This window comes from Aplidium turbinatum, chromosome 7 (assembly GCF_918807975.1).
Source record: "Aplidium turbinatum chromosome 7, kaAplTurb1.1, whole genome shotgun sequence".
In the NCBI taxonomy this organism is placed as follows: Eukaryota; Metazoa; Chordata; class Ascidiacea; order Aplousobranchia; family Polyclinidae; genus Aplidium; species Aplidium turbinatum.
In genome coordinates, this window is record NC_137478.1 from 18220224 (window position 1) to 18232163 (window position 11940).

At 38.9% G+C, this 11940-nt stretch overlaps 1 protein-coding gene across 3 annotated transcripts; it reads left to right on the top strand.

Annotated features, from left to right (window-relative positions):
* Window positions 1-2645: 2645 nt before the first annotated feature.
* LOC145774619 (uncharacterized) lies at window positions 2646-11641 on the top strand. Of its 3 annotated transcripts, none has more exons than XM_082585900.1 (5): window positions 2646-2856; window positions 9293-9412; window positions 9773-9934; window positions 10084-10273; window positions 10873-11637. In XM_082585900.1, exons 3-5 carry the CDS (start codon window positions 9790-9792, stop codon window positions 10892-10894), a joined length of 357 nt encoding a protein of 118 aa, XP_082442026.1. In that variant the 5' UTR covers window positions 2646-2856; window positions 9293-9412; window positions 9773-9789; the 3' UTR covers window positions 10895-11637. The 3 variants fall into 3 exon arrangements, with proteins under 3 accessions (XP_082442026.1, XP_082442028.1, XP_082442027.1); XM_082585902.1 differs by lacking the exon at window positions 2646-2856 and adding an exon at window positions 8551-8817 and having other exon boundaries at window positions 10873-11639; XM_082585901.1 differs by lacking the exons at window positions 2646-2856; window positions 10084-10273 and adding an exon at window positions 8551-8817 and having other exon boundaries at window positions 10873-11641.
* Window positions 11642-11940: the final 299 nt, after the last annotated feature.

The window sequence follows — 11940 nt, forward strand, 5'->3', positions numbered from 1 at the left end:
TCTACACTAATCAAGCACAACTTAGTTCAAGTATTATGTCACAATGTCTGGCTTTGATCTCCGAATAATATTGATGGCAAAGTTGGTTACAAAATTAGATGATACCAGTAGCCTAGCCCTAGGCTATTACAGAGAGATGCAGCAAAATTTGCTAAGTTTTGGTATTACTGTAGTCTGTAAGAAAGAAAACTCAGGCCCGTGGAAAATTCTGAAAGTGAGAGCGATGAACCTACTTGCTCTTCGATACTTTCGCTTACATGACACCAGGGCCTCTGAGAGAATTCAGCACTGGTCGGGAAACAATACGAAAAATGGGCCCCATAATATTTGTTAGCAAATATTGCGTTGCATGTTCGTGTTAAGCTGAAATTAGCCTACTTTCCTCAGCATGAAAAGAACTTCCTTCAATGTAACAATCATAATAATCACTGGATTACACTTGCAGCAAAAATGCCATTGAGGCTAACTATTTTGTCTAGAAAGCTTGGTAAAGACACAATAGGCCTATAACCTACAGGCAACGAAAATAGTTCAACCAAGCATTTAATTCAGGAGTGTCCAAACTTTTTTCCACGCGAGCCAGATTTGATAATAAATCTTCGCGGGCCAACAGCCACAATAATTTTTCTGAAAACTGCAAGTTGAATTTATATGATTTTTGTGTGTCTGCAGGCCAAAAATAACACATTGTACAACAACAGGCGCGGGCCATACAAAAACGTTTCAGGGCTCTCACTTTCAGACCTTGGACATCCCTGATTTAATTCAACCCTTTCTGGACTTTTCGGATCACAGCATCAAATGATAAAATTTTGTGACGTCTGAATTGATGCATAACGTGTATAAGCCTTTGCCTAGTTAGGTTTTTCAATCGGTTTTGAGTCATAGGCCTACCGGAGCGCAAACAATTTTTTACAAATTTCAGTAATTGCTAAAGCCACGTTCTCAAAGCGCAACTTTGAGAACGTGGCTTTAGTGAGGTAGCTACCGGAACACAAAAAAATCATCACAAAATTGGAGGTAGCTACCGGAACACAAAAAAAGTCATCACAAAACTATTTGAAAAAACCTTTCGAAAGTTGCAATCAATGATTCCTTGTGTAGAGATTATGGGGTGGTTCCTTATGGTTTGCAGCTGAAGTTTGCTGTGTGGCTTTCTGTCAAAAGTAGCCTACCAACTCATCCAAAATGTCTTGAAAAATGTCATTGTTGTAGCCTACAAATGGTTTAAACTTGTCCCACATGCCCGCAAATGCACAACAGACATACGATGAAATTTTCATGGAACTTCAAACTCATCGAAGATATGTTTGAGTTTGTTGATACGTTTGCCAATTCCAACAACTATCGAATCTTTTGCAATGTAGCCTACGGTGGGCAATACTAAAAGGCGGAAATGCGGAAATAAATCGAAATAACTTTAGAATTAAAACAGTCATAGTATTTAATGATCTCACAATTGCTTCTAAATAATATCTTTCAATGATATTTAAACATAAGAAAATGTTCGGTATTGAGTTGTGGCTAAAAATAGTATTTCCGCCTTTTTCCTATTTCAATAAACTCCATTAAATTTCGAAATTTACTCCAATAACTGTGGAATTAAAACAGTCAAAGTATTTAATGACCTCACAATTGCTTCTAAACAATATCTTTCAATGATATTTCAACATAATAGTAGGTTCGGTGGTGAGTTGCTGTTAAAAATCGCATTTCCGCCTTTTTCCATGTTGCAACATTTCATTCTTTCATGATGAAGTTATCGCTATGTTAAACAATATGGACGCCAAGATCGTACTTCCGCGTTTTCTACATCGGCATTAAATCGCTACTTCTGCGGACAATACGACATTTCACGCCCGGCTTATTTCCGCCTTCCGCATTTCCGCCTTTTAGTGTTGCCCGCCTACGGTAGAATACATTTCCTTCGAATGATTCAGCTAGTTAAGTGGAGTTATAAAAGCGTTCTGTCCTCGGAAAAAAAAATCATTTTCTTTTAAATTTATAATTGCCACTGCAATTTTAGCTTGCGAGTAGTAGCCTACTCTTCTCAGCTTTCTCTTACTTAGATTACATCTTCCTTTAATTTCATTAAATTCATCAGTGAATCTTGTTTAGGACCGTTCGGTAATCCACATAACGAAAAACAGTCACAAATTTAAAACTGCTAGTTGTAGGCTACTTTACCATTGACTCAGCTTCCGATCAAGCTCTTGTTGGTTCCAACTCGGTGCATTTAAGAAACGTCTTTAGAGCTTCAATTGCAAAAGGGTACTGTAAAGCATTGGCTTTGACTGCACCACGCCTTGATTACCCTCTCGAAATCAATTTTCTTTGCAAGATGATAGGACAGCAGATTCTTTAGATTTTTCAGAATTTTTCCTCTGACTGGGCTATAACTTTAAAGTGCTACTGCACGATGACTTTGACCGCACTTTATCTGAAAGAGCATGTTTCAATCTATAAATACCAACCTCGCCCTTACTTTTTAAGGCTATAATTATCTCAATAAAAATTATCAAAACTACGGTTTTCCACGCGCTTGTATTTTTGGCCACGTTCCGCCAGCATTGCGCAACACGCGGATTATGACGTCAGTTGGAGTCAGTCAGATCGAAGCGACAACTGGTTTTACAAGTCTTTTACTAGTTTTAGTTTAGCTAGTTGTGTTTGTCCTAGACCTAGAGAGGAAGGAAGTTTTTTTTCGCTGCTTCGATCTTGTTGCACGTGCTTTTTATGTGAAGACAGGTAGTATAGGCTCTTTGCAATCTCGAGTTTGAAAAAAATAAGCCAGGTCTGTTGACTTATCCATTGAAATTGTTGGTGAAGGGACAGACCAAAGCTGTCATAGGCAAGGTAAGGTACGGACCGTACGGTACATCTTAACCAATGTTATGTGACATTCTTGTAAGCTTCAAGTCTTTAGTTCAAATATATAAAACTTTTAAAACAAAACATTTCTCTTGCAACTTCGTTTCTTAGATTATTGTAGTTCTGAGCTAAACATTTAAAATGGTGAAAATTTGCTCTATCTATCACACAAAATTTGTTTCTGGTGCAAAGGTGACATTTTTTGCCTTCCCTAACAATTAACGTTTGCAAATTAACTGGTGCAAGTTTGCTCATCAAGTCCGCAAATGGAATGGACCCTTCCCTACCAGTGTTATCTGCTCAAATCACTTTCTTGAGCAGGATTTTGAAAATTATTTTGAAGTTAATATGGGATTTTGCAAACGTTACATTCTGAAGAAATCTACTGTTCCCAGGCCCGCAACCAGCAAATATTTTCGGGGGGGGCATTTAATTTTTATAAAAGAACAAACTTTAAAAAGATGCATTGTGACATTTTTATGTAAATGTCCACGCCCATTGATAGAGTGTGTGGCACTATCATGCTACGGTTTAGTGGTCATAACTTATGTCAATCACGTTTTTGTTTAGTACAGCATTAAAGGAAACTAGCCTTTGTAACCTTTTCTCATTTAGCTATGACTACCCAAGGAAGAAAATTACGATATCACAGTAATGTGTTCAGTCGGTTACAAATAAAATACAACATCTGTAGGCTACGAACTGCATTGGCACGACGGGTGGCGACGATGTCGTCCCCTGCCGATGTCGTACCCCCGATGTCGTACCCTCATACATCGGGACGCGCAATAATTTACGCCGGCAAAAAAAAGCTTCAGATGCGGCGCGCTGTTGGATTTCAGCTCGAGCGTCAATGCCCATGTCGTCTCCAGTGAGTGATCATGAATCACGCTGCCGAACAGACTTCAAAATGCGGCGGGCTGTTGCATTTCAGCTCGAGCGTCAATGCTCACGTTATTCTTTCAGTTTGGTACAACTTGTGGGATTAGTTGATGAACAAACAATTTTTTTTTTGTTCAGATGAACAAACAAATTATTTTAATTTCAAAAATAAAAATTAATTTCTAGGCTAATTTTTTTTCAAATGTCCGCTAGCCAGGGTTAATTATTTTGTTGCTGACGAGTAAACAGTTTGTTTATTTATTATTATTTCTTTAAAATAACATAACCTACGGACACGGTAGCCCACTGCTACGAGTGGCGGATCTATGCAAAATGGCGCCCATGGCAAAGTTTAAATGTGCGCCCTTTTTAACAATTTAAGTTATATATTGCATACAAGCCTTTTATGAACAAATCGTGAAGAAAATAAATCAATGTATTATTGCCGTTTTATAATGTTCAAAGGCAGTCACGAGAGATTGTTTCGTCATGCAAATTTTGATCTCTCTGCAGAGCTAATCAATTTGATAGAATGCTGCGCTATTGCGCCTTTCCAAGTTATTTCTAACATAAAAACTAGCCAACGCGGCTTATTACTTTTTCATCTGACGCTGTGTGTGTATAGCCTACTGTAGCCTACTACCAAGTGAATTATTGGACAAAATCAATCGGACATAAGCTTGTCTGCTTGACTTTTCAGCTTCTGCTGCTTGCAAGTCTCGTCTCTTTCGCCCTTCAGCCCCACTTTCCTTTTTCTTTGTATTGGTTTGTTTCAGAGTCTAAAAGGGCAAGTAAAAGTTAAATTTAAAAAATCCTTGGTCGATAATTACAATATATAGCCTAGGCATACGCAAAATGTTTTCGTAGTTCTTTACGTGGGCCTAGCCAACTTAATTAAAAATTCATCTCAATAGAGCACTGTGTTGATGCAACCGGCGGTGACCGACCTGTAGATAGGGGTATTTTTGTCTGATAACTGTGGATAAAAATAAAACGACCCAAGTCCGGCAGATTTTTTCAAAAACTAATATTAATTAATTTAATTTGTCGCCGACATTTGTTGGCATGTCGGCGGGTTTTGTAACCGTTGGGTTATAGCCTATGCTAACTAGAGATTGAAGAAACTGATAGCGAATCAATCCCAACATTGGTGTGTAGGCTACTAGCTACTAAGAATTGCGTTCGTTTTATCCGTTTGACAACTTGAGGAAGTTAGGTAAAAGTACGGTACCGTATATTTATAAAGCACAGCTTGTGAAGTTGTCAATGAACCTCAAAACTTCAGACTGCTTAGTGCTAGGCAGTGCCAGCACAGCACGTAAAAAAATCATACCTAGCATAATTCTTGGTCTCAAAATTTCACATAATGATGCTTATAGGCACAATAATACTTCAATGCTAATTTCTTCCTAGAACAGACTGAGTGCTCTGGTCAGGACAAATTGAAGTCATACAACAGATTGGATTTATAAATTCTTATAAAAATGAATAAGTAAGTACTGGAGCTACTTCTAAGCTTCAACTAATCGCTGCTTAGCGACTTTACTAAACTTCCAATTTTTAAATGGCAAAATCGTCATTTCCGTAGGGTGGCAAATGACTAGGTCGTCTCGTTGTCTCCCTGTCGGTATGGAAACTTGTGTAACTTTTGCATTGTGTATCTTACTTGCATATTTCCAACATGTAGGCCTACTGTACTATATTCCTGTTACTGACAAATAAACCATTGATTGATTGATTCCAATTGTTGCTGACTGAACGTAAAGTGAGCCAGGAGAGGCACAATGTTGCTTTTTCAACGTCCATTGTTTGACAATGGCTACAGTAAAGAGTGACCCTTTTTGATGTTTGTTGGGCGCAAATTAGATTTTGAAGAAAGTATAACTCACAAATTTTATTTTTTACCAACCGATTTTTGCGCCCAAGGCTCGAGCCATGCCTGCCATACCCTAGGTAAGCTACACCACTGCAGTGCTACGGCCTCTAGGGGAACGAAGTCGTAAAAATGTGGCTTGTAATTCTGTTCACTTCCGTTTAATTGTGTGTCTGAAAATACGTTATCAATGGAAAATTACCATCACAGAAATGAAGAAGAGCAAATTCTAAAATTAGTTTGCAGTCATTATGTGTTTATATCTTGACCTAGCCTATAGCATAAATTTCAAGCTAATACCTGTCCGCTTACAACAGTTAGCTTTGTTTTCTAAGTAGGCTAGTACTAGGCCTATGTTGACTTGCGAACAAGGCGGACTCTATAGAAACCAGTATAGACTATATAGAAAACAAATGCGAACCATCGATGCAGTGCAGTAACGTGGCACCTTTTTTTAACATTATTGTTAAGCAGAAGCGCTATGTTCTTTGCTTGGATTCGCTATCATGCAATAGGCCAAATGCAAAAAAGTAATGCTTTGAATGATAATCAAGACATAAAATAGCCCAGTCAAGCCTAACAGTAAGAATATAGCTAAAACAGATCGAAATCTATAGAAAATAATTTCAAAATCGGAACCCAGTTAAGCTTTTATTTAACAACGTTTCTACTTTCAACAACGCGTTATCATTTCTTACTATGCGGCCCGTGGAGTTTTTCTCAGACCCTAATGTGGCCCTTCATGTTTGCAGTCTTGGACCACCCTGGTTTACACAATTGTTTTTTTTAGTCACACGTTAACTGAGGTTTACTCTAGCCTAGCTTTTTTCTGTTTTCATGGTTTTAGCTTTCAAAGTAGCAGTTCAGATTTTCAAAGTAGGCTACTTATTAAAAAGTAACAGTTGAGCACATCTCTAATCTACATTATCAGATAACGTAGGACCACACTTGTTGCATGTCATAGTTAATGTTTTTGCTAGCTGTTTCTGTGTTTTTTGTCGTAGGTTAGATATGTTTACTTTCGCCATTTATTGCGTTTATTTATTGTCCGCCCCGTTAGCTCAGTTATGCGCCGGCTCAAGATCACGCGGCGCAAGCTCGACGCTCGGGATGTGCGCTTGAGCAACGCATTTCAGGACTGCTCTCCATTCAGCGGGCCCTAGTGAATGGAATAATTTCTCAGCAACAACACATCAACAATCGGAAAACTTCACTCTGCCAATCTTGGTAACCGGCCCTGTATCAAGAGCCTCTACAAGTATGCGAAACTGCCAGGAATAACCAATCAAGGCTTTGTCAGTCCGAGGATAAAGATTCAAAACCAACGAACCAATTTGCAGTGGGCTACGTTAGCGATGTGAAAATAAATGTTCATGAAAAGAAATTGAGTGTTGATTCAGTGGCGTAGCTTGGAAATGTGCCGCCCGGGGCGGATTCAGATTTTGCCACCCCTTCAAGAAAAAGTATGTGAAAATGAAATGCGTTTTTTTATCAGATTATAATCAAAATTCGTAGTCTTAAAGTGCCACCCCCAGACGTGCCGCCCGGGGCGGTCTGTTCCCCCCCCCCTTAGCTACGCCACAGTGTTGATTGCAAGAACATGAAATCCATGTTCTTCGGACAAAAAAGCAATGCGAAATTCATGAAGAATCAGAACAGGGCAAGAAAGATTTTTTTGTTTTCAATTCAGTTTTATTTTTCTTTGTATAAGTGATGATAAGTTGAACAATATTGTAACGAGTAAAACAGTAATGATAAATTTAACAATAAAGTACAGGAACAAAACCAACAAAAGAAAAAGGTAGCAAAAATTTCGTTTCGATTTGAATAAGTTCGTTTCGAAAAACCATAATTTTTACCTACATTTAAATGGACAAAAAAAGTGAATACTGAAAAGTTTGGGTGAAAGTTGAACATCTGGCAACAGGGACGACATCGACGTGGGACGACATCGGCAGGGGACGACATCGGGGGGACGACATGTCCAGGGGACGACATCGGTGGCATTCGGCACGACTGGAGTCATAAATTAATCAATAACATATATTTCCATCAACATAAACGAACAGATACATATGAATAAACTCAACACGGTAATTACAAATTACAATCCTGAAACGTTTTGTTGGCTCAACAAGTTTTTATGTTTGTAGGCCCAAAGAAGTTGACTTTGCAAATGCAAAATGACATTTTAATTTAGAGCATAATGTCTAACTTTCTACTTGATTTGGCAAGTTCGTTTAACACCAATTCCGCGCTTGGAATTTGAGTACGATGGATTTGCATGAGAGCTAGTCCAGAAAGCCTGTCCTGCCCTATAGTCCTTCTAAGGTATCTTTTCAAGCGTCGTAGACAGCTAAATGTTCTTTCTGCAGAAGCAATTGTGACTGGAAGTGTAGCCAAAATTATCAAGAGTTTGTAAATGTTTGGATAAAACTCTTTTTGGGATTCTATTGCTGACACCGCATCAATCGCACTTGCTGGCCTTTCACTTTCAAGAATTCATTTAAAATCAGATTTACAAATGCCTAAGCCCAACTGAGTAGCTTATTCACCACGCTATCGCAGCTGCTTTTGATCTCGAATTATTTAGTTGTTTTTAAACGCTTTTTATGGTGATGATGGATGCTGACATTATGTATACGCTATTACGCTAACGAAACAGATAATGAGGATGCCAGCCTAATTTATCGAACAAAATTGTTAGCATAGCTTCCAACCAGCGTAGCCTACTTTCGGTTTCGATAGTCTACACTCCACAGTACGTGCACGGACATTTTGCCGAAAGGACATTTTGCCGACAGGACTAATTACCGAATTCTATAATTTCGCCAATTTGTCTAATCGGCATTTAGTCCTTTCGGCAATTAGTCTTTCGGCAAAATGAGTTTCGAAAAAATGTCTATTCGGCAAAATGTCTTTCGGCAAAATGTCCTTTCGACAAAATGTCCGGGTACCCTACAGTATGGGCTGTACGTGTACGACGTATAGTAGGGCCTACATTTCATACTGCATAAAACGCTTAAAAAATTTTCAAAAAATTTTGGGGGGGGCAAATGCCCCCAATGCCCCCCCTGGTTGCGGGCTTGGCTGTTCCCACCATAAAATGTACTTCTGCTACCGGTACGTCTGATGCTACTGCATCTAAGCTGGATAGAGATCATCGAATGCAAAAGCGGACAATTGTGAAGGTTTGTAGTTACACAATAGAAGCTATAAGCTGCATATCCTATGTAATGTTTTTAGGCCTACTTGTTTTAAATTTTATGAACATACAATGTGCCATCTGCTCAAAACGATTAAGTAGTTATGTAATACCGGTACCACTCTTATAGTCTAATTACAACAGATCACAACCTTGCAAAACAGCAAGGTTGCAAAACTTACTGTGTTGCTTACGGTACTTACTTTGACATAACACCTTTTATCTCTCAATTGGGATTAACAAATTTTGGCTCAGAATATGTGGCTTAGCAATTTTTTATATAAATTTGATGCCCAGATTGTTTTCTTTCCTAACTTTTACAGAATGTAGCTAGTGGGATTCATAATCTGATCATAATTCAATGTTGCTCAAACTACAATTGTGCTACCCAGGTCTTCATATGTGTTCAGGAGGTGTGTGAGACATACAGTAATCTGATATTAATTGTCAATTTTTTGTAGGCCATGAATGATGAAATGGGTGCGGGTTCGACCAAGAAAAGTAAAACCACTGCATCTCAACAAGCTGTGCCGACTGCTGCTGAAGATTCCATTGACGTTGCTATGCATGATCAGATGACAGTATGTAGCCTTGCATTGTTGAATTGATGAACCAACATAATTAATATAGGCTACAGGTTCAATTTAATGTGCTGCTTGTATTCAGTTAGGGGTGACGTCCTCCTCCTTTATCTCTGGTGGTGGCCGAAGGGTTTATCGTTCTATCATATTTCATTCTTTTTTTGTAAATTACCCAGTAGTCAAAATCACCGCATAATGCTGTTGCATTAATCTCTTATGTACAATTCAAGTGCATCTAATACTGGCATGGTACCAATTTCAAAACGTTATAATCTTCAATGGTTGTTTTTTTTTTTTTTTTTTTTTTTTTAAAAAAAATGGTTGTTAATAAAGCAAAGTGTACTTTACAATACATATTAGGTATTGGAGGTTGCGGAATGCGGATGTTGACAAACAAATGGTTAGCTGCGAGTTTTCAAGTGAGTCATTCGGATGTTTCCACCCAGTGTGAAACAGCATCTTTCCAATCCAAGGCTTGTCAGGTTTCATTAAAACAGGAGCAGACTACAAAGCGATCTGTTGGTGAGTCACCTATCAATAAGTGCTTATCTGCTATCTTTTTTTTAAAGTTTGATTGATTCTGCAGTCAATGTTAAAATGTTTCTTTTTGCTTATTTACAACTACTCATAACAGTCTATTGTGCCACTACTACAGCATTAGTTCTCAACAGGTACCCAAACGTGGTTTGGACGAAATACCGTGGGCACGAACACTGAAACAATGTTGCTTTCCAGTCCGGTTAAGCCAGTTGCATCTTCTACCCCACTTAAAAATAGAGATGCATCTGCTCATTCTTCATTTTTCTATCTGTCATCTGAATATGAACTATCCGAGAAGTCGTGGGACACAACAATTGAAGGGCAGCAATATTTGAAATAAAATAGTCAAAAAGATTGGTGGAGTATTGTGGAGTTACCTTAGTAGTGTAACAATTGCATGTTATAACCAGGCCCGGATTTAGGGGGGGGCAGAGGGGGCAGTTGCCCCGGGCCCCCCGACTTTTGAAGGGCCCCCCTATGTGAAAAAAAATGTGATTTTGTGTTATTTTTTTCCGTTTGGCCTTTAAAGTTTCTGCAAAATGCTGTGCAGTACTGGACTAATGCTACTGTAGACGTAGAGACGGTTTTTCGCGCCATAGGCGCAAAAAATTTTTTTGCACGGGGGCCCCCCGATCTAAAAGTGCCCCGGGCCCCCCATCAGCTAAATCCGGCCCTGGTTATAACCGGCATATCTAGTATGCTCTTAAAACATATCCATTTGCATATGGGTGGAACCAGTATATAAAGTATATTCCTTCATCGCCTTGTAGGCTATTTGGTTTACATTTCTATTGGCATCTCTTTTTCTTATGAGTGAGTTCACTTGAGCTTGTTTACTGTTCATTGTTCAACAGCCTTTCAAGAGCTGGTTGCGTAATTGTTCCATTCATTATTAAACGACTTGCTGTTACATTTCCCAGGCAATTCAGGCTGGTCGCCTAACGCCTATAGGCAGGTGCTGGAGTGGCTGTTGGATGGAGAAGTTCTGGGCAAATCCAACAGAGTCGTGCTGCCATCCTGCATTGTGTCATTTATCCGCAGAAAGTATCCCAGTGACGATGGAGACTATGCTGGGTTCCAAAGACCAGTGTTAACATTTTAGTCTTGGTTTAACCTGGTTTATTGCAACCGTTTCGTTTATTTTTATTTTTCGATTTGGTGTTTTTTGGTTTGGTTTGTTTTCGATTTGTGTGTCGCAATGCGATTTATCATCAGTATTGTATGTTGGTTTATTCTTTTACTTTATTTCTGCTTCAATTTGGCTTATTCTGGTCTTTTTTTAGCTTCATCTAGATTATTTTTAAAGAACGGAGATGTCAACACCGCCGAAGACAGTCCCAATGAATGCTAAAGCGTTATCGCATGATAGTCGACTGTAGGCTACTATGTCCTGCAATACCGTACAATACAACATATTTTCGATATAACCAAGTTTGGCTGTTGTAATCTACGAAACTAGCCTTCGGCGATGGGCTTCGCAAACCACTCCTGGCACACAAGCATGAACAACTAAATTTGTATAATGCTGGCTGAAAGATGCGTCTTCACTATGGATGCCTTATAAATTTGCGCATTCAGTAGCAACCAAGCCTATCTCAGCTAGTTTGGTCTCGACTCCAACTGACGTCATATCGCTAGGTGGCGTTGACGAGTTTGCTACTTCCAGGTAGCGTGAGAGAGAAGCGCTAGAGAGCGTGAGAAAAGGGTCGGTTTCTCGACTGTGGGCCTCAATTGTAAGGAAGTGAGTTATTCAACAGGTTCCAGATGTCTTGGCAATGGATTCTAGCCTATGTTAATTCAATCGTGCAGTTGCACTTTAAAGATGCCACTAGCTTACAGATAATCAACTACTCCAAAATGATAAAACATTTCAACAACGCAGTCTGTAGGCAACATTATGAATTCCAACTAGATTTAAGCAACAACATCCATAAACAAAACACTCAAATAAAGAAAAAACTCACTACCTTCCAAAATCACATCATGAG